The sequence below is a fragment of the Lycium ferocissimum genome, chromosome 3, assembly GCF_029784015.1.
Source record: "Lycium ferocissimum isolate CSIRO_LF1 chromosome 3, AGI_CSIRO_Lferr_CH_V1, whole genome shotgun sequence".
NCBI lineage: Eukaryota > Viridiplantae > Streptophyta > Magnoliopsida > Solanales > Solanaceae > Lycium > Lycium ferocissimum.
The window spans coordinates 1,889,047-1,909,396 of NC_081344.1; the positions used below are offsets into that span (position 1 = coordinate 1,889,047).

A 20,350-nucleotide genomic window follows, 5' to 3' on the forward strand; every position below is an offset into this window, starting at 1 on the left:
GTCCATTACATAAGTTATGTATATTCTTTCATTGAAGATCTACCCAAGAACAAAAATGAGAAGGGAGAAAAAAAAGACATCGTGAATTAACAGAAACGGGAAAAACCAAGGACTGAATGATGCACCATGTATGCAGAATTAAAACTCAATCACAAAGAAAATTCAGCAGTAGTAAAGGATAACTATCCCATCAAATGTACAGGAAAAAAATGGACAACATTTTGAAGGCCACTAACAACTTGGACAATTACAAAGAATCCGTTCTTACAAAGTGCACAACATATCTGAGAGATCGAAAAGGGAAATAGGGTGGAGCTGGATACGGTAGCAGCTCAAAATCATCTAGAGAATAGAGTTATATGGTTCCGTTCTATAAATATTTGCTCGTTCACCAATTGAAGTTCTAGCAAAATTTTTACGATATAGCTGTGAAAACCTGAAATAAACTCACTCCTCGGATCAGAATGTCCAGCATGTTCAAGAGAACTAGCAAGAAATGCTGCTGCGGGCATAGAAGAAATCTCAGGCATGATTTTCCTGCATGTGCCTTTTGTGGTCCCTCTCATTATAATCAAGCCTCCCAGGCCTGTTTCTATCATCTGGAAAATATTCATGCCGCTTTCCCTCCATCGGTTTGTCTGAGGGGCTACTTGCCTTTCTCTTCCTACTATTTGACTTTGGTGACCGATATCCCCTGTCAGCATCATCATATGGTTCCAGTTCCCCTTCCTCGACGTAGTCAAACTCTTCTCCGCGTGAAGACTTCAATTTTGACCCTTGGTGATGTCCATCCCCAACCTCATCTTGAAGCTTTGTGTGATATGCGTTCTCATGCTTGGACCAGCTTTCTTTTCTGTCCCGCTTGCTTTTCTCATTCCCAGCTGCCAGTTCTATTCCATCCTCCAATTCTCTCTCAATGAGATCATCGTCATCTATAACATCAGTTTTCTTGGTTACATCCCCTTGCAACTTCCTGCGTTTCTCCAATGCTGCCTTGACCTTGGTCTCAACAGCTGCTTTGACCTTGTCTTTATCTATCTTTCGAACTTCTTGTGGTGAATGGCCAACTGCACCTTCCTTGTTCTCCAGGGCTCTACCATGGTACTTTTCCTTTAATTCCCCTTTATGCCTTGGTTCGGCTTTCCTAGTGTTCTCTTCCTGATCATCTTCAGCATTGCTCTCAGAACCATACCTTGATCTACTTTGTACCTCTGCTGCACCGCCCTGATAAGCCACCTGCTCTCTTTCATGCTTCAGTCTATCATTAATCTCAGCATCTCCAATACCGTCTGACAAGTTATGTTCAGCACTTCCATAGTCATTATTGCTATTTTGAGCTGGCCTTGGAAGCCCACCATGATTATCAGCATACGGTTGATCAGGATTTTCCCTAGATGATGAAGGATTGGAGGTTCCTGCATTTGAATTAGCACCTCCACCCAGGGAGTTACTGTTATTTGCAGCATGCTCTTCGTGTGCAGATAAAGCTTTTCCAGCAGGCCTTTGATTTCCACCAGCACTTCCTTCTGCTTCACTAGCCTGAGGTGGTACTCTATTTTGTTCATACAATTCTAGCATTTGGTTGCTCACCTCTGCAAGGGTAAATAATATACAAGTCAGATAGAGAAGAGCTACTGCATTATTGTTTGCACTAAACACTCCCCGCCCAATCAAAATTTAAACCTCTATTAGAAAGAAATATTCAAAAAAGTTCATTTCAGAAAATTTCCATGTACTGATGTGGTCACAGAATCCTTGAAAGGAAGCTAGACTGGGTTCATCCAATACCACAAATTTCATAAAGTATACATATCCAAGGCAAGACACCAACCCTCCAGTTGGCGTGGGGTGACATCAAACTCCTGCCACCAAACCTTCTCTCCATCAGATGGGAGCTTTACTTTGAGAAACTTGGCTGCAAGGAAAATGGCACCTGCTGCAATGTGATGGGGCTTAAATTGCAAGCATAAGGACGTCCGAAGCCTGCACGCGGCTCTCCCACGTCAACTAGAGATAAGTGTGACCATCAATTGGTACTAACAAAAATTATATAGAAGAGAAATACATCATACCCATCATTCACAAAGTTCCATGCAACCTGAGCTAGGGCATTTTGAGCAACCTTGAATTTCTTTATAGCCTCGACAAGGGGTTTATATGGATGATGTACATTAAGATCAAAAGCAAGAGTTGCAAGAACAACCCTCTCTCCAGACAAAATTAGTTCTTTTTGTTGTTCGTATACTTCCTGCATAACGTTGCAAAATTTTCAAACTCTTTTAAAATGTAATACTAAGACCCTGGAAATGATTCAAGGTACCACTGGACCAGAGGAAAGAGATTAACACAAACTGAACCAGTAACTATCCAAAGTCAGCGAAAGGCAAAATCTTCCAGATATAAGCATGCTGAAGCAAGTTATATAGCCAAAGAATCTAAAGGTGGACCTAAAAATAGAAGATGGAATTAATAGATACGTACAGAGCACAACCACCAGGCCAATGGGCAATACCTTTTGCTTGATCCTTTGAATAGCTGCAGGATCCTTTTTATGAATGATCTCATAAGAAACAAGTATAACATCTTTCAAGGGACGAGGAGTTTCTTCAACCTTTCCTGCTAGGAACATGCATACTGTGGCTACAGTCTGCAAAAGAAAGTTGGGCAGAAATTAGTTAGTACCAACTACCACAAACATAAGCTAATTTTATCTTCTTCTTTTTTTTTTTTTTTTTTTTTTTGAGAATGGTAACCATTTGTATAATCTATAAAAACTCAACACCATAACTGGTGCTGAATTTAGAACTTACATCATCAGAAGGAACAAAAACAAAGGGGAACAACTCGTACCTGATCTGTAATCTTTTTGCACTTTACCAATTAAATATACTAAATCTCACCCCCCAAACAACCGCCCCCCCCCCCCCCCCACAAAAAAAACAAAAGTTCTGTTTAAACCAAAAAAAGAACAAACTAAGAGAATTCATCCTAATCTGTTGAATGGAATTGCTAGTATCTTCAAAATGTCTTGAGTTCCTCTCTCCATCCTGACCACCAAATACAAGCTGAGATGATCTTCCACTAATTTTCCTCTCCATTTCTCTTCCCCACATTCATCCAATGATTCAAAAGATCCATAGTAGAACCATTGCCCGTGAAGATGTCCATTATTTTTCTTTTCTTTTTCTTTTTAAATGATAAGATGTCCATTGTTTACTAGTAACACAAATTTTCTTTCCCCAGCTAGTATGCAAATTATCACTTCGAATACCAGTCAAACAAAAAGATATTCATGAAAATGCACTATAAATGACTGGCAGACTCCCTCCAGAAAGAAAAAAAAAAATTGCCCAAAGGCATACTATTCATATGATTAGGTGGGGCTCTGATCCTTTTTTCTTGTCCAGTGTCATACTAGACATGATTAGATGGGGCTAAAAGACGTGTTTGATTAATTATTCAGGCACTGCAACTACACCATTACTCTAGGTTGAAGAAAACACGAAAAATTCCAATTAAATATGCTACTGAACTAGTACAGGAAGGATTCCAACTAATGTCTTGGCACTACCAGTTAGGTAATACACAATCTAGGGGTTCTTCATGAGGATTGAGGATGGTGCTTGAGAGGGACACTACGAAAACTAACCCACCCGAGCACGGCAGAATACACCTAGGGAATCTCACTAGAGAGAAAATAACCAATATAAAATAGAACATAGAGAGAAAATAACCAATATAAAATAGAACATAAAGCCCACCCAAACACAGCAGAATACACCTAAGGAGTCAAACTTCGATGTTCCATCTGAAACAACCATAAACAAGAAGCCTACCAACTCAAGACACTTCAACCAGCAATAGAGGTAAGATGAGAAACATATTTTCCTCCAATATTTCTTCCCTTCCCCTTCCTAATTTCTTAATTCTGTGAAATTTTCTTGAATTGTTGCCCATCATTCTCTAATCTCCCTTCAATTTCCATTTTTTTTTTTTGATAAGGTAAAGTTTTAATCTCCTAAGGTAGGGGTAAGCTCTGCGTACACTCTACCCTTTCCAGACCGCACTTTGTGGGATTCAACTGGGTATGTTGTTGTTTAGTACCATAAAGAACCAAGACATCTAACGGAAATTGTTCTTCACAGACTTCACAATTTGAAAAAGTAATGCATCATTTTGAACTGCTTCTCCCTATGACATAGTCGGGAATCTGCACATAATATGCATGGGAAAATTGCTTATAGGTCTGACAATCTTTGATCTGTTACATTTTAGTAGGTATGGCAAAATTTGATCTAGTCAAATGAAAGGCATCGAACTTGAGAGTCAAAAGTTGGTGCCCCTCTGTGCTGGACACTACTTCATGCTGAATGTTTGCTGATTTGAAGCTCAACAAACAAGTTAAGCTCAACAAACAAGTTAATTACAAAATCGCATGTCCAGAAATCTTCGATTTTCACTGTCTCGATAACCTAACTACTAAGTTGTGCTTAAGAATAATAATCGCGAGGTATGATAAAGATACCTCTAGTCCACCCTTTTCCTTATTCTTTCTTAATTGAACCCTTGCTTCTCTTGAATTTTTTTTAAAAAGCAAGGTATGATAGCTGATAAGAACATATACAACACTTGATCTAAGCCAAAAGGCAAAGAAGGTATTAACAAAAATGTAAGGTAAGATAAAATATAAACTTCTCTATGCGGGGTCAAACGAACATCACAGGTTCAAACCCGTCAGTGGACAAAAGCTTGTATTAAGCAGAGAAGGGCAAAGGGCGGGCTCATTATCTACCGAGTTTTAAACAACATATATATTTCTACTTGCAAACCAATCAGATACTATGCAGCTTTCATTTTCTTTTTCATGCAATATAATCAACCAAAACCCAACTAGAAGCACCGATTGTTTTAGCCAATAGATGCCAAAAAACCATGCCATATCTTGTGACTTGGTAAGTTTAGGCACCAAAAGTTCATTTGCTCATGCCTGCCCTGTGTTACATGGACTCCGCGGCATCATTTTTCACTATGCGATATTCAAGATTATATGTCATGCAGTCACTCTTTCATTTAACAAATGTATTAAAAAAAAAAAAGGCTCAAGATGCTATAGACGCAATATATAGTAAAACTGAAAGAGAGAGTTACTTACCCTCCTATCGTTCCTTGAATGAGATTGCCGGAGAAAGAACCGGTGACAAAATATTATTGCAGTGGCAATTGTTACCTGAGGCCTGCAAGCACCGAACAATTGAACCATTAGGATAATGATTTATTTCATATTTAATGAAAATAAGGTGTGATGCTGCATGTATGACAAGTCCGAGAAAGTGCCAAAAATGGGAGTTCTTATAAGGAAAACCGTCAATAATATATGCCTCGGTATAATAATCCAATTATCATATCTAATATAATAAAATAATGTATATCAGTAAAGGAACAGGATGGGACGTGAAGTTGCCAAAGAAAATTAACCTTCAAACTTTCTTTATAGTTCCATTCTGGAAAATGTGCAATAGAAGTAACTCAGAAGCAGGAAAAAAGTGAGTGTTTCATCTACACCTCCAAATATATCATGGTATGTGTGGTGTGCATCCTAGAGCAAACAATCGAAGAAGACACCAAATGATAGATTGTGACTAGCATTGAAATCTACCTCATGACCACCAAATGATAGATTGTGACTAGCATTGAAATCTACCTCATGACCCACTAGAGTGTACTAAATCCTACCACAATTCCCCTACAGTTAAAAAATGGAAATAACATTGTCGTGGAGCTCTGGCTAGTGGTAAGAGCCAAACACGTGATGTGTGGTTTAAGCGCACATCACAGTTTCGAACCCTGTTATAGACAAAATCTGGTATATAAGTGACGACAAGTAGAGGAGCAAGACCATTATTCGTCGTGTTTCGAACCGTCCTTCACTCACCTTCAGGGATTTTTTGGTTATCAAAGAAGGGTAATACTGATGCAGCAAAGCATGGAGCATGAATTCACCCTAGGTCATGCAGAAACACAGGAATCAGTGTTCTAAGAGTGAAATAAACTGGTTTATTTCATTGTGTTTCTTTTACAAAACACAAACTACAACATTGGTTGAACCAATTTCCCAATAGCATCTCTTTTGCCTAAGGGCATCTTCTATGCTACTCGTATGAGGGGCTTCCAGCATAATCCTGACTTCTGAATTGTTCAAGCTTTATGCATAGTCACAAGAGATAGTACCCATACTCTCTGGGCTTTTCTTTTTTTTTTTTTTTTTTTGAACTTTCTATTTTTTCTCTTTCCAACAAGAGATAATTAGGTTATCTACATTCACTATTCCATACCAATATGTTTTATATTTCCTTCATAATTTCAAAAAAAAAAAAAAAAATTAAAAAAATGAAAGAGCCGGGATTTTAATTAAGACCACACCCAGTGGACTATCTGAAGAATCCGGAACACCTCCTTTCCACGTCAAGATAAAGCACTTATCATGATCTGAGCTAGAGCTAAGAACTAGGTAGGAAAATCTTGCATATAGACCTTTCGGGGAGTTAGAAAATGACAAATTTGATCTAATCTTGAAACACTCCTTAAAATTAGCTATACACCCAACCTGACTGTTGGTTGTTTGCTCTTATCAGGAAAAGAATTAAGGGATAAGATCCCACTGTAGATTACAGCAGTCACAATACATGATGCATGCAACAAGTTGGTATGGCAAGGCCCAAGGAAAATAAACTGAACAAGTAGGATGGAATGTTCTTCAACAATCCAGCTGGTTCAAGAAAAGTTACATGAAAAGAAGCAGTATGGAAGGACAATAACTACTATCTTGGTCACAGTTTATGTAAAACCAGTATTTTTAGATGCCCTAGGTCAAGTTGGAAGCAAGACCAGCATCATTCTCTGTGACTGCAAGAGCAAGTAGATATAATGATGTAACAGGTCAAAGTGTTCAGGTTATGGTACAGGCACTCAAAGCACTAAGATGTGCATCCCATCGCCCATGTGCTTTTCGTGACTCCACCTTAAAGAGGAGATGAATGAACAATAAAAAATAGTTGGCAAAGTCATAAATCAACCTTAAAGAAACTTTATGAATGTCATCTTATGATTTGGAATAGGGATAGAAATTTAGTATTAAGAAAAGTTACTAACATCTTTTTATCTAATAGTTACTAACATCTTTTAGAATCTTCATGAGAAACAAGAAAAGAAGGAAGAATTCTGGGAAAAAGTTAGCTTGATTATTCTCACAAGTTATTGGGGTTTAAATAACCTTTGCAAGACATACAAATGGGAAAAAATAAAGACAATAGTTACATTCCTACAAAATTTCCTAATTACCTAATTATTATGGGGATATGGGAATCTTTTCATATTTACATAGTATGGGTTTTTTGGCCATTTTTACTCTCCATAATGACCACATTCGCCAGAAGGTGCAAGTAGCACGCATTGAGGATAAATGCAAGAAGGTCGCTTGAGATGATCTGGACATGGTCTGTATCTATATTAACTTTATTTTTCTTGCATTACATAACTATTTTTAATTCTTTTATTTGTGCCTTAAAATACCCAGCAAGCCTTGGAACGTTCTATGTTGTGTTTGACTGACAACCACGGTCTATCAAAAAAACAATAACTATGTACAGCAAATATTTAAGAAGAGGATAAGAGGACAGCACGGAAAAGATCACATGCACTGCTCATACTAAAGATACATCTAATGTAGATACAGCTATTGTTGCTATGTGGACCCTAGTACCTAATTTCTCAAACCAGACGGCCTTATTACCTCTCATTTTTCCAAGTTGGAACTAGGAAGGCATCTTCCTCCACAGGTTTCCCTAATAAGATGTTCTACAAGACAAATGCATATCTAACAATAAAAGCAGAATAACTACCTAATTCGGCCAGCCAATTTCGACACAACCTAGAGTAACCTTAAATCAGACAGTGCAATGATAAGACAGAACTGCAATGCAGATTATACCACGAGCCCGTTTGGCTTAGCTGAATTTAAGTATCTCTTAAGCACGAAGTGTTAAAAGCATTCATTAAGTGTTGGAGCTGATTTTTTTATAAATAAGCAATTACATGTTCCCAGAGAAATGCCGAAATTATTGATATGTTTGGTAGAAATGTGTTGATAAGCACTTTTTTCTGTTAAAATGACAACATCCTTACATCTGTTCACACTATAAAGGAGCTGATTACAACAAGATTTTTATTTCTAAATTGATTCAAAAACAAATTAATGTATCAATCCACTTTTAGTTCTAAACTGATTAGATAAGATTATGCTTAATAAATATTAGTTATTTATTTGCAGAACATATAGTAATAAATAATTTGTTTTTTAGAGTGGGAGTAGACAGATTGTTTAGGAAAAGTTGAAGAATCTCGTACCCATAGAATTAATATCTAATCGACAACGAAATAATTATCTCCAAACGACACTCTCATTAACAGATCACATATGAATTCATAGGCTACTTGCATTAGGGCGGGATAACGGCTTAGCTTTGCAGAAGAAAAACTAGTTTTTGTTTGGTGTCTAGGTGGCTAAGCACAACGGAGAGGAAAGGGAAGCAAAACCTTGCTTTGCATAATAAACAATATGCAAATCGAATTCTTGATCAAAAAAGAAAAGAGAAGACTCCACTTCCAGATTATTGCCACAATCCAGAGATCGAAAATCACAGAGATGGAAGGCACAGGTGGAGAACTAGAAAATTACTGGAGAAAACAAACAGTAGAGTTACAGCTTTTTGGTCTGAAGGATGCTTTGGGGATTAAAAGAAGTGTGAGGGATAAGAAAATAAAATACTTGGTCAAACCAAAATTAGCCTATAAGCTGAAAAGCCATGCGTTGTGCAACTTATGCCTTTTGGCTTGTTTTGGTTTAAAAGCACCTTTCAAGTTTAACAAACACCAAGATAAACTAAGAAGTACTTGAAAAACTACTTTGACCTGCTTTTAGCCCACCCAAACACCCTCCAAGTCGTCTTTATCAACACACAAACTAAAATTTAAGATTATACCAAGTCATGTGTTAGCAATTCTAACAGTGTGTATAAATATGAAGACTTTGAAACCATCTAAGAGAAGAGACTAGAACGCAATAACCAAAATAACACAAAAAGGCATCCAACTCAACCTGCTTTTAGCCAACCCGAACACCCTCCAAGTCATCTTTATCAACAAACAAACTAAAAATTTAGATTAAACAAAGTCATGCGTTAGCAATTCTAACAGTGCGTAAAAATATGAAGACTTTGCACCCTCTCAGAGAAAAGATTAAAACCCAATCACGAAATAACACAAAAAGGCATCCATCTCAGAGAAAAGGACTTACACTTTAAGCCGCATGCCCAAATCTTGTAGGAAGGTACAATATGACTTGCGTAGATAAGTCTCTTTCTTCAAATCTATACCATTTAGTCGAGAAGGGGAGTTCTCTTCAATTTCTTTCCTGGAGAGATACCAACGACCACCATTCTCATCTGGCCTTTCTTGAGAAGCCCTAAAACTGCCACCTTCATAAGCTTCATGATGCGTCGAGGGGTCACCAGTCATCAGACCAGCCATCGGTACCTCTTCAATCCCCACGAAAGTTATCCGTGAATTATGAAATGGTCACTATGGACAACAGCAGTTATTTAGATGACCATCACCGAGCAACATCCTATAGATAAATGAGACAGGAACACACAGGATTTCAACAGGAAAAATAACCGCATAGAAACAGTCAAAACCCAAAAAATAAAAGCATAAAACCCAAAATATAAACAGCGTCAAATTCAGAAGATGCAAGTGACTCCAAGGTTGTATTAACATATGTCAAAGTGTTTAATGAACAAATGATAAAACCAACTTAAATTATAAGTAACTTCCTTTCCAGAAGAAGGGGGAGAAGGCCATATCACAACACGTAACTTCCGGTGAGAGCCGTGAAATGGTATGCAACACTTTTTTGTGACAAGCAATTGGCATATGGTACTTACCGACAGGAGAATTCAACTTTCACACTCTTAAATCAATGATTCTAAGCAACAAGATTTTAACAAACACATAAATAGGCCAGAACATGTTATCCATGAGACAAAGTATGTTGTTTCTTCCTAACAACAACTGATTTTAGGGGAGATACACAATCTTAAGATCATTAAAAACTTCATATGGGTTGAGCAAAGGAAAAAATTGATGCCACCGCCAATCAATTCTTAAAAGGGTATGAGTTGACATCATTAAGAAGTCTGGGCAAAGCAGATAAAGATCTTTCCTACCAAAGACCCTTCTACACAAGCACATGACATAACAAGAAGAAAATGCAAACAAGAAAGCAATGAAAGAAAATACATGCTTTAAGCAAGTTGTAGAGGTTCTTTTTTCAATAAATAGAAAAAACCCTCAACTTTCTCTTTATATGGACTGACTTTACGATGGACTGACTTTACGATCTTACATATTCTTTAAAGATTCTATAACCTTGATAAAGAGTAGAATTCACCAAAATAGCTACTCCCTCCATCCCAATTTAAGTGTCTTACTTTACTTTTTGGTCTGTCCCAAAAAGAGTGCCTCTTCTATATTTAGTAAATTTTCCAATTCCAACATGCTACATGGCAAGGTTAAGACACAAGATTTAAAGGACTACACACATCTTTAATTTAAGACCTCAAGATTCAAAAGTCTCCCTTTGTTTTTTAAATTCCGTGTCCAATCAAACTAAGACACTTAAATGGGGACAAAGGGAGTACAATTTACAAGCTCAAGAATCAATAAATGAAGTGTCACAAAAAACCCAAACTTCTTAAGTTCGAAGAAACATACAACTCGAATGAGTTAGTTTTCAAGGTAAATCCGTTCAAACATATAAGACGTGATACTTCAAAAATAACCAAATCTCTAATGCTCAACACACAAGAAAACAAAGCTTAAACTACTCAGCTAGAAAAATAAGAAAAAAAAAATCCAATTTACCATATTTTTTCCATTTTATCACTGAAACAACAAAGATCAATAATCAATTCCACACACAAAAGTACCTCAAACTAAAATTCAACGAACGCAAGTAACCGAACAAAGCCAAGAAAACCCAAATAAGGAACGATGACGTTTAGTTATATAAACAACTTAACCCCAAATTCTCAGATTGTGCTATACAATATAGGTTTTTTTTTTTTTTTTTGAATAATTGTGCTATACAATATACGGTTAAAAGACATGATACTTGAAATAAGTGAACCTCTGATGCTCAACACACAAGGAAAACAAAGCTTAAACTACTCAGCTAGAACAACAAGAAACAATCCAAATTTTGACATATTTTTTTCATTTTTATCACTAAAACAAGAAAAATCAAAAATCAATTCCACACACAAAAGTACCTCAAAAGTAGAATTCAACGGATGCAAGTAACCCAAAGCCAAGAAAATCCAAACAACAAACGACGACGTTTTATTGTATTAAACAACTTAACCCTAAATTTCTAAGCATGTGCTATACAAGATAGGGTTACAAGACATGATACTTGAAATAAGCAAACACACAAAGAAAAGGAAGCTTAAACTTCTCAGCTAGAAAAAATTCAATTTTTAACATACTTTTTCCATTTTATCACTGGAACGAGGAAAAAAAAATCCACACACAAAAGTGCCTAAAAGTAAAATTCACAAACACAAGTAACCAACCAAACCCAACAAAACCCAAATAACAAACCCGGTGTTTATTTATATAAACAACAACTTAACCCTAAATTCTCAGACTGTGCTATACAAGAAAGGGTTACAAGACATGATATTTGAAATAAGAAAATCTCTGAAGCTCAACACACAAATAAAAGAAAGCTTAAACTGCTCAGCTAGAAATATAACAAAAAATCCAACTTTTTAACATATTTTTTCCATTTTATCACTGAAACAAGAAAATCAAAAAACAACTCCACACACAAAAGTATCTAAAAGTAAACTTCACGGACACAAGTAACCGACCAAAGCCAATAAAGCCCAAATAACGAACGACGACGTTTTGTTACATAAACAACAGCTTGACCCAAAACTCTTAGCTAGATAGGGTTACAAAACGAACAACAGAAGGAAACAAGAAATAGAGACTACTAAAACATATAAGACATGATACTTGAAATAAGCAAATCTCTGATGCTCAACACACTGCTAAGCAAGAAAAATAAGAAGAAGAAAAATCCAATCTTTAACATGTTTTTTTCCATTTCATCATTGGAACAAAAAAGAAAATCAAAAATCAATTCCACACACAAAAGTACCTCAAAAACACCTAAAACTAAAATTCACGAACACAAGTAACCAACCAAAGCCAAGAAAGCCCAAATAACAAATGACAATGTCTTGTTATACAAACAACAACTTAACCTACACTTCATCAAAAAAACCACTTAACCCAAAATTCTCAGATTGTGCTATACAAGATAGGGTTACAAGACATGATACTTGAAATAAGTAAATCTTTGATGCTCAACACACAAAGAAAAAGAAGCTTAAACTAACCGATTTTTAACTGCTCAGCAAGAAAAATAAGAAAAAAATCCAATCTTTAACATATTTTTTTCCATTTTACCACTAGAACAAAAAAATCAAAAATTAAAAAACAATTTCACACACAAAAGTAGCTAAAAGTAAAATTCAACGAACGCAAGTAACCAACCAAACCCAACAAAACACAAATAACAAGCGACAACGTTCTGATAAACAAGAACTTAGGGTTACAAGACGAACAAACAGAAGGAAAGGAGAAATAGAGATGATATAAACTTAAAATAAGCAAATCTCTGATGCTCAACACACAGAAAGGGAAGCTTAAACTACTCAACTAGAAAAAAATCCAATTTTTAACATATTTTTTCCATTTTATCACTAAAATAAAGAAAAATCAAAAATCAATTCCACTCACAAAAGTACCTCAAAACTAAAATTCAACGAACGCAAGTAACCAGCAAAACCCAAATAAGCAACGACACGTTTAGTTATATAAACAACAACTTAGGGCTACAAGACGAACAAATAAAAGTAAAAGAGAAATAGAGACGAGAAAACCTGCTCGTTCCGAGTAACTGAGATGAGATTTTACTTGTCAGTTATGAAAAAAAAAAAAAAAAAAACTTAAACTGCTCAGCTATGAAAACTAGAAAGAAAAAAAAAATCCAACTTTTAACATATTTTTTTCCATTTTATCAGTGGAACAAGGAAAATCAAGAAATCAATTCCACACTCAAAAAGCAGCTCAAAACTAAAATTCACAAATGCAAGTAACAAACCAGAGCCAAAAAAAACCAAATAAGCAACGACGACGTTTTGTTATACAAAAACAACAAATTAGGGTTACAAAACGAACAAAGAGAAGGAAACAAGAAATAGCATAAATAGTAGAATTCACGGAAGCAGTTACAATTTACAAGCTCAAAAAACAATAAATGAAGTGTCACCAAAAGGAAAGCTTAAACTAAGCTACGAAAATAAGAAGAAAAAAAAACCAATTTTATCACTAAAACAAGAAAAATCAAGAAATCAATTCCACACACAAAAAGTAGCTCTAAACTAAAATTCAACAAACGCAAGTAACGAACCAAACCAAACAAAACCCAAATAAGCAACGACGACGTTTTATTATACAAAAACAACAAATTAGGGTTACAAAGAGAGGAATAGAGACGAGAAATACCTGGTCGTTGCGAGTAAACTGAGGACGAGATTTTACTTCATTCGCCGGCGAGATTTTGAAGACGAGATAACGGCGTCGATGAGATGAGGGCTAATTTGGAGAATTGAAGATAGGAAAAAGGGTTTGTGCGAGACAAGAGAAGAGGGGAGTGAAATAAGCCAAGTGAGGGAAAAGGGTGGGGGGTTTTCTGCAATTTGGGGAAAATATAAAGTGACTTTTTTTTAGTTTTGGGGTTCATTTAAACCCCCTCTGGAAACTTGTAAAATTAAGTGCAAACTATGCCCGTGCGATCTACGGGGCCAACATGATTAATTTGTTACTCATTGTAGTTAATTTTTATGATTTGTATATTTTGTAAAGGATATCGCAATTCTCCTCAGTGAGTCTCTATATTTTGTTTTTTTCCTCTTATTTTTCCCCTTAATTTCTCAATTATTGTTAAAATTTATCTTATTTTGATTATGTCCGCCTCTTTTTATATTTAGTAAGTTGACAATTCAAATATCCTACATGTCAAGTTTATAATCACAAGATTCAAAGGATATTTTATTATATTATGCACATTTTTAATTTAAAACCACAAGATTCAAAAGTCTATCTTTATTTCTTAAACTTCATGTCTAGTCAAACTTAGACACTTAAATTGAGCCAGAAGGACGATATGCCAAATGAAGGAAATGAAAGGACAATTGAGATACTGCGGACACATGGGGACTTAAAAAATAAACACACACGAGGTAGAATTAATGTTAAACTTCTTAAATGTACACATGTTAGTCTCTGCTTAGAGTACAGTTTCATGTGCTTTCTATAATAGAGTAATAAAATGAAGTGTAGAAGTAAAGAAATATGATAACATAAAAGTGGAATATATGTGTACAGAGAATAGGTGGCAAACCAAGTAGTACAGTCAGACCTCTCTATAACAGCACTCGCATATAACAATACCTCTTTATAACAACCAATTTTTTTCGGAACCGATTTTTTGTGTTATATTTTACTTCTCTATAACAGCATTTCACCTATAACAGCAACAGCTAGCTTTATAGCAGTACGTTCTTTGTAAAATTACCCCCCATATAACAGCTATCTTTTTTTTTTAGTAATATAACAATTAATCATCTTTAAAAAAAAATAGAATATCTATGCTTACCAATAATAAGTGTAGAGATTTTGACAAAATATTTGATCATTTAATATACTATTACAACCAAAAAAAATTATATGAATTTATATATTTTCATCATTAAATGATTTTCCTTCGTTATATAAAGTGTGCTTAAGCTTAGAATTTGGCAATTAAAAATGAAAATTAGATTTTATGCATCTTTTTTGCCTATAAGCTGCGAAATATTATTTAAATGTCAATCTTTGTTATAGGTGTATAACGACCATTCTCTCTCTATTTAAAAAAATTTGGACCAACGATCTTTGTTATAGAGAGATTTGACTGTAGTAGTTGTTAAATGAAGTGGACCCACAACTGGAAAAAAGGAAAGAAACCAAGTTAGTGTACAACTCAAACAACTTTTTGTACAATTTGTCAATGTTGTGTTCGTCCTCCTTTGCCACTTATATAATAGAAAATCATCTGGTTCGCTTAGCTTTTTGAGTTTTGCTAATTTTTATTTTTAACTACTACTCACTTTTTCCGTCCTTTACATGGTACATTAGTGAATTTAAATTTAAAAATATTTTAGGAAGTTCTTAAAAAAAAAAATGAATTTTTCATGTATATAAATAAGATTAATTTTATAGATCAATGAGATCAGATAAATGCACTACAAATGAAATGTTGTTAAGCGAGAAGAAATTTGATCGTTAAATGCCCAAATTCGATAAGATATCAATCGTCATGTGTTCTTCAAGTCTCGTTGTTAAATGTTAACAACCAGATTGCAAAGATCCTAAAGGGATGGCAAAAACGTGATAGTTTCTTTTTAACAATCGAATTTTTTCTTCGTTGGTTGTGTCATTGAGGAGTTAAAAATCTTTAACGACAGGTGATAAGTCATCTTTTTATATGATAATTTTAGCATTTTGTTCATGCTTGAATGGCAGTTAAATTAATTTTATTGCTTGATTTTCATATACTTGTTGTACTTCTTGTGCAGAGTGTAATTAATGAAAAAAATAATGAGAATGATCAAGAGAAAAGACATTATTTCACCCCTGAACTTGGCACGAAAACTCATTTTAACAACTAAACTTAAGTTGTATTTATATACCCCTTTAACAACTTACCTTTCAATTATTTTCCACCCCAAATGCCAACGTGGCAAAAAAAACAAAAAAAAATTAAAAGAGTGAAGAATACAAAAAGGTGGACCCGTATATATATATATTATTATACAATTAAAAAATAAAATAAAAATACTTCCTTTTTCTTTACAACCCACCCTCCTCCCATCCCCGCACCCCCATTCAGCCCCTACCTTTACTTTCTTTTTTTTCTTAACACCCCCCCCCCCCCCCCCCCCCCCCCCCGCTCCCCACAGATCCACCTTCTTCTTCACACCCCACCCCCAACCAAACGGCCAAACCCCACAGCCTCGCCTCAACCTTCTTCTTCTTCACCCCACAGCTCCGCCCCTACCACCTTCCTCCTTCTTCTTCTCCACAAATCCCTTTTCCTCTCTATATTCTTGTCATTCTTTTCTTTTCATTTTCACCATTTTTTGGTTTCTTGATTTTGATTTTTGTTTCTTTCAAAAAATAAAGTTATGGAATAATGGTTATGGAAGAAATGAGGTTGTTAATAATAATAATAATAATAATAATAATAATAATAATAATAATAATAATCGTAATAATAATAATAATGGCTAACAATAACAATCAAAACAACTAATTTGGATGAATTTGAGTGTAAGTGGGACTAATTTGAGAAGGAATTGGACGAAATTTGGTGGGGAGATGATGGTGGTGGTGGTGGGCGTGGGTTAAAGATGATGGTGATGATTTTTTTTTTTTTTTGAAGGGCAGTTCGTCCAAATTAATAATGGCCAACAATAACAACCAAAACAATCAATTTGGACGAATTTGAGTGTAAGTGGAACTAATTTGAGAAGGAATTAGATGAAATTTGGAGGGAGATGATGGTGGTGGTGGTGGTGGTAGGTGTGGGTTAAAGATGATGGTGATATATTTTTTTTTTTTGGAGGGCAGTTCGTCCAATTTGGACGGGTAATAACAATGATTTTTTTTTGGCGGTGGTGGCGGCGGCGGCGGTGAGGCTGCGGTGGTGGTGGTTGCTACAAGTGTGGTGAGGATGAGGAGAAAGAAGAAGAAAGAGAAAAGGGAGAAGAAGAAGAAGAAGAAGAAAGAGAGAGAAAAACTAATAAAAGAAAAACAAAAAATGAAGGGTTGATAATTTTTTACATGGCAATGACGTGGCAACAACGTGGTAATGATGTGGCAATGACGTGGCGCGAGTGTAATACACCTCGCATTGTGAGAGTGGTATTATTTTTTCAGGATGGAAAATAATTGAAATGAAAGTTGTTAAGGGGGTATATAAATACAACTTAAGTTTAGTTCTTTAAAGTGAGTTTTCGTGCCAAGTTCAGGAGTGAAATGATGTCTTTTCTCAATAATCAATAATATGTCAGAGAGAAAGGTGATTAAGATCGAAGTCAAATGGCAAAGAACAACGCCAAACGCCAACGAAAGTTGGAAGCTAAACAATAGAATAACTTTTTAAATAAGCTACACATGCCTTCACTTCTAACAAGTATAACATGTAGCTTACAAATAATTCGGATTCAACTTATTATGAACGAAAGTTGTAGCATTGGAGTATAGTTGTGAGCGCTTCAAAATCTATTCGTCAATTAAACTCTCCTTAGTAAGTAGTAATCGTGCTACCAACATAAAATGCAGACACCAAGTGGCGTTGCAGCGGCAAAACTTGGCATTGCAATAGTTAACTTGAAGAATTTTAATGTCAAAATTTAGTAAACGACACAAAAATGAATGATCGTGTTTCCTTTCCCCCCTTTTTTTTTTGGACTAGCAATAGCCAACCTACAAAATATAATATTCCCTAAATTTGGTGGAAGGGACTTTTGGATATCCATTGGCAGTTGAGGCCAATGGATGGTTAGCAAGAAAAGCAGGAATGAGAGGAAGTCATTCTAATTGTTTTATCTGCTTATCAAAAGAAAAAGAAATGCTAAAAGAAAGAAAATTCCCCAGAGACGGGAAAGATGCATTGAAAAAAAAAAAAAAAAAAGAGAATTCGTGAAAGAAATTTTGGTTTCTCTCTGTCTCTCTCACGCTCAACAATTGTTGTTCGTCTCCCTGAATGTCTAACAATCTCCAGTATTCAGGGTAATATTTTCTCCAATCCTGTTTCATTATTCCATTCATATTTAAGAAAAAATCAGTTTTTTTTTAGAATTCAGAAATCTATTGAGATTGTATTTCTTTTTGATTTTTATGCAAAAATTGAGACTTGTTATAACTTTATTATTGTCATAAAACATGTTTCTTTTTTTTGACATCCACATTGATACAAAGCGGAATATATCAAAATTTTGTACTGATATGTCTTTGATTATTAGATATAGACGACAAAGACTAATACATTTTTATCGATTACGATTTTCACATGTTAAATTAGTTTTTAAGTAAGTAAATTTTTGTTTCAAAAAGTTAACGTCGAATTCACAGCACAATTTCAATATTATGACTTTCATGCTTCGAATTTGTAATTCTTGTCAGGATAAAAAAAGAGTAAACAGAGTAAGGAAAATGATAAATTTAAAGGTTTTTTAAATAGAGTCAATGGTAACATATTCTTCTAACCTTTTTTGTAGGCAATTGTGGCGATCATTAAACCGAGGAGCGATGGAGCTAACAGGATGGTATGTCCAATTCTCTAAATTCCATTTTCTCAATCATGCTCAATTTTTTTCTATTTAGATGTATATTCTCAGTATATAATTCTTGAGAATTTTCACAGGGCACTGAAGTAGGAATGTGGGTATTTGACTTTTGCAGCCTCCTTTACGAGAATATGAGGTAAGTATTTATTTTGTTTAAAATAGTTTCCATTCATTTGTTCAAGACTTTACGACCGTCAAAAACATCAATAATCTAGTTTCTCCTTTATTTCCAAAAAATATTGTTAAATTACCAAAAAGATAGTAATACTAATAGCTAGGATTTCCAAATAAGAGTGTAGTTACCAAACAAAATACTTAATGGAAACCATAACATAATCTAAGTAGGATTAGTAGGACTAGTAGTAACACACCGAGGAGCTTAAATGAATACCATTCTTATGAATATTTACCGTGTATACAGGCTATAAAAATAAATACTTCTTGTATACAAATAAATATTGAATTCTCTTGATATGAGGATAGCTTCTGATAGAGCAATAAAAGTGATTTAAATTTTGTTTTAGGTCACATATCTGATTATGTGTTTCATTCTTGCAGTTTTTCAGAGTCACTTGTTAAAATTCATGGTTCTACACCTATCGCACCAACCAATTTCCACAATCAAGTTCAACAAACAATGGCTGCTCGTATCCTCGTTAGACTTAATGGTTCTACACCAATAGCACGAACGCATTCCACAATCAAGCACAACAAAACATGGCCGCATGTATTATCAGTGGATCAATATATTGCTGATTTGAATCAAATACGGGATAGTGAGCACAAGAACAACAAAGAGAAATTAGCATCCACGGCCTGGATCATAACCCCATATCCTCTCCATTTTCTACTCTCTTTATTTCCCCAAATTTCTATGTAGATGTATAACATTTATCTCATTTAAATATTATAGGTCTAGATTTATTTAATTAAACCATGATTAAAAAGATACATACTTGTCATTTAACTCTATTTAAATTTGGTAAGAAAATATCTACCCCTAAAATATAAAATTATAATTAGCATCAAGTATATACAAAAGTAGTCATGACTCATAATCAAGAAACATGGTGAATCTTAGTTTCAGAACACGTGAAAAATGCTACCCAGTAAAACTTACACAATATCTTTATATTGACAAAAGTAAAATGATCTTAGTTTCTAAAAAAGTGATTTAGTTTAATCCATAAAAATGGTGTAGAACTAATAAATAGACTTGTACCTCCTGTTAAAGGAAGTTTCATCGATGGAGTGAATCATAAAAACAAGATGGTCAAAATTATATTTGTTAATTATGAACATGTTAATTTCACTCAGCCGGGTTTCAACTTAATTTATTGCTCATTACATATAATTCAATTAAGATATTGTATGAAAATATGATTTTTTCGATTCTCCTTTGAGAAAAGGAGGATTTTTGATTGGGTGGCTTCAAAGAAAAGAAGGATTGTTTGTTTACCTTACTTACTTTCCTTTTTCTTACATCAACAACTCAATCAAAATGCAATTATCTCCAAAAACATAAGCTCTCCCTGTAAAGGAGGTTATCCGGCCGCACCTTCCAGCATATCTGCCTTGTTACCCCATTCTCTCTTAAATAAATAAAGCTTCTTGGGCCAAGTCTTTTGATCATGCTATTTAAAATTATTGAACTTGTAGCTGATTTGGCAAACTTAAGGCAAAGTTTGCCCCTCCTTCGCTGCTTCTCCTCCTCCTTTTTCTTCTTCAAAGGCTTTACTCAGTGTTGGTTAAGAAAGATATTATGT

The 20,350-nt window shown here is 34.8% G+C and overlaps 1 protein-coding gene, 1 long non-coding RNA gene and 1 other non-coding gene across 4 annotated transcripts; 1 reads left to right on the plus strand and 2 right to left on the minus strand.

Annotated features, from left to right (window-relative positions):
- Window positions 1–210: 210 nt before the first annotated feature.
- LOC132049194 (cyclin-T1-4-like) lies at window positions 211–13,887 on the minus strand. Of its 2 annotated transcripts, none has more exons than XM_059439899.1 (7): window positions 13,696–13,887; window positions 9,353–9,636; window positions 5,153–5,234; window positions 2,513–2,647; window positions 2,073–2,248; window positions 1,832–1,983; window positions 211–1,592 (listed from the first exon to the last, which is right to left on the minus strand). In XM_059439899.1, exons 2-7 carry the CDS (start codon window positions 9,583–9,585, stop codon window positions 523–525), a joined length of 1,848 nt encoding a protein of 615 aa, XP_059295882.1. In that variant the 5' UTR covers window positions 9,586–9,636; window positions 13,696–13,887; the 3' UTR covers window positions 211–522. The 2 variants fall into 2 exon arrangements, with proteins under 2 accessions (XP_059295882.1, XP_059295881.1); XM_059439898.1 differs by having other exon boundaries at window positions 9,353–9,682.
- Window positions 4,463–4,659, minus strand: LOC132051270 (U2 spliceosomal RNA). Its single transcript, XR_009413653.1, has one exon. It is a non-coding gene; the product is annotated as a U2 spliceosomal RNA (small nuclear RNA).
- Window positions 13,888–17,863: 3,976 nt separating the features above from the next.
- Window positions 17,864–19,559, plus strand: LOC132050823 (uncharacterized). Its single transcript, XR_009413506.1, has 4 exons — window positions 17,864–18,027; window positions 18,516–18,563; window positions 18,662–18,720; window positions 19,143–19,559. It is a non-coding gene; the product is annotated as an uncharacterized LOC132050823 (long non-coding RNA).
- The last annotated feature ends 791 nt before the right edge of the window (window positions 19,560–20,350 follow it).

Excerpts from the sequence above, each read along its gene's own strand:
- LOC132049194 (XM_059439899.1), bottom strand. The coding sequence starts at position 9,585 with ATGGCTGGTCTGATGACTGGTGACCCCTCGACGCATCATGAAGCTTAT. Across the intron at positions 2,648-5,152 it reads ATTCAAGGAACGATAGGAGG|ACTGTAGCCACAGTATGCAT; the intron begins GTAAGTAACTCT and ends TTTCTTTTGCAG. Across the intron at positions 1,984-2,072 it reads TGGAACTTTGTGAATGATGG|GCTTCGGACGTCCTTATGCT; the intron begins GTATGATGTATT and ends AGCCGCGTGCAG.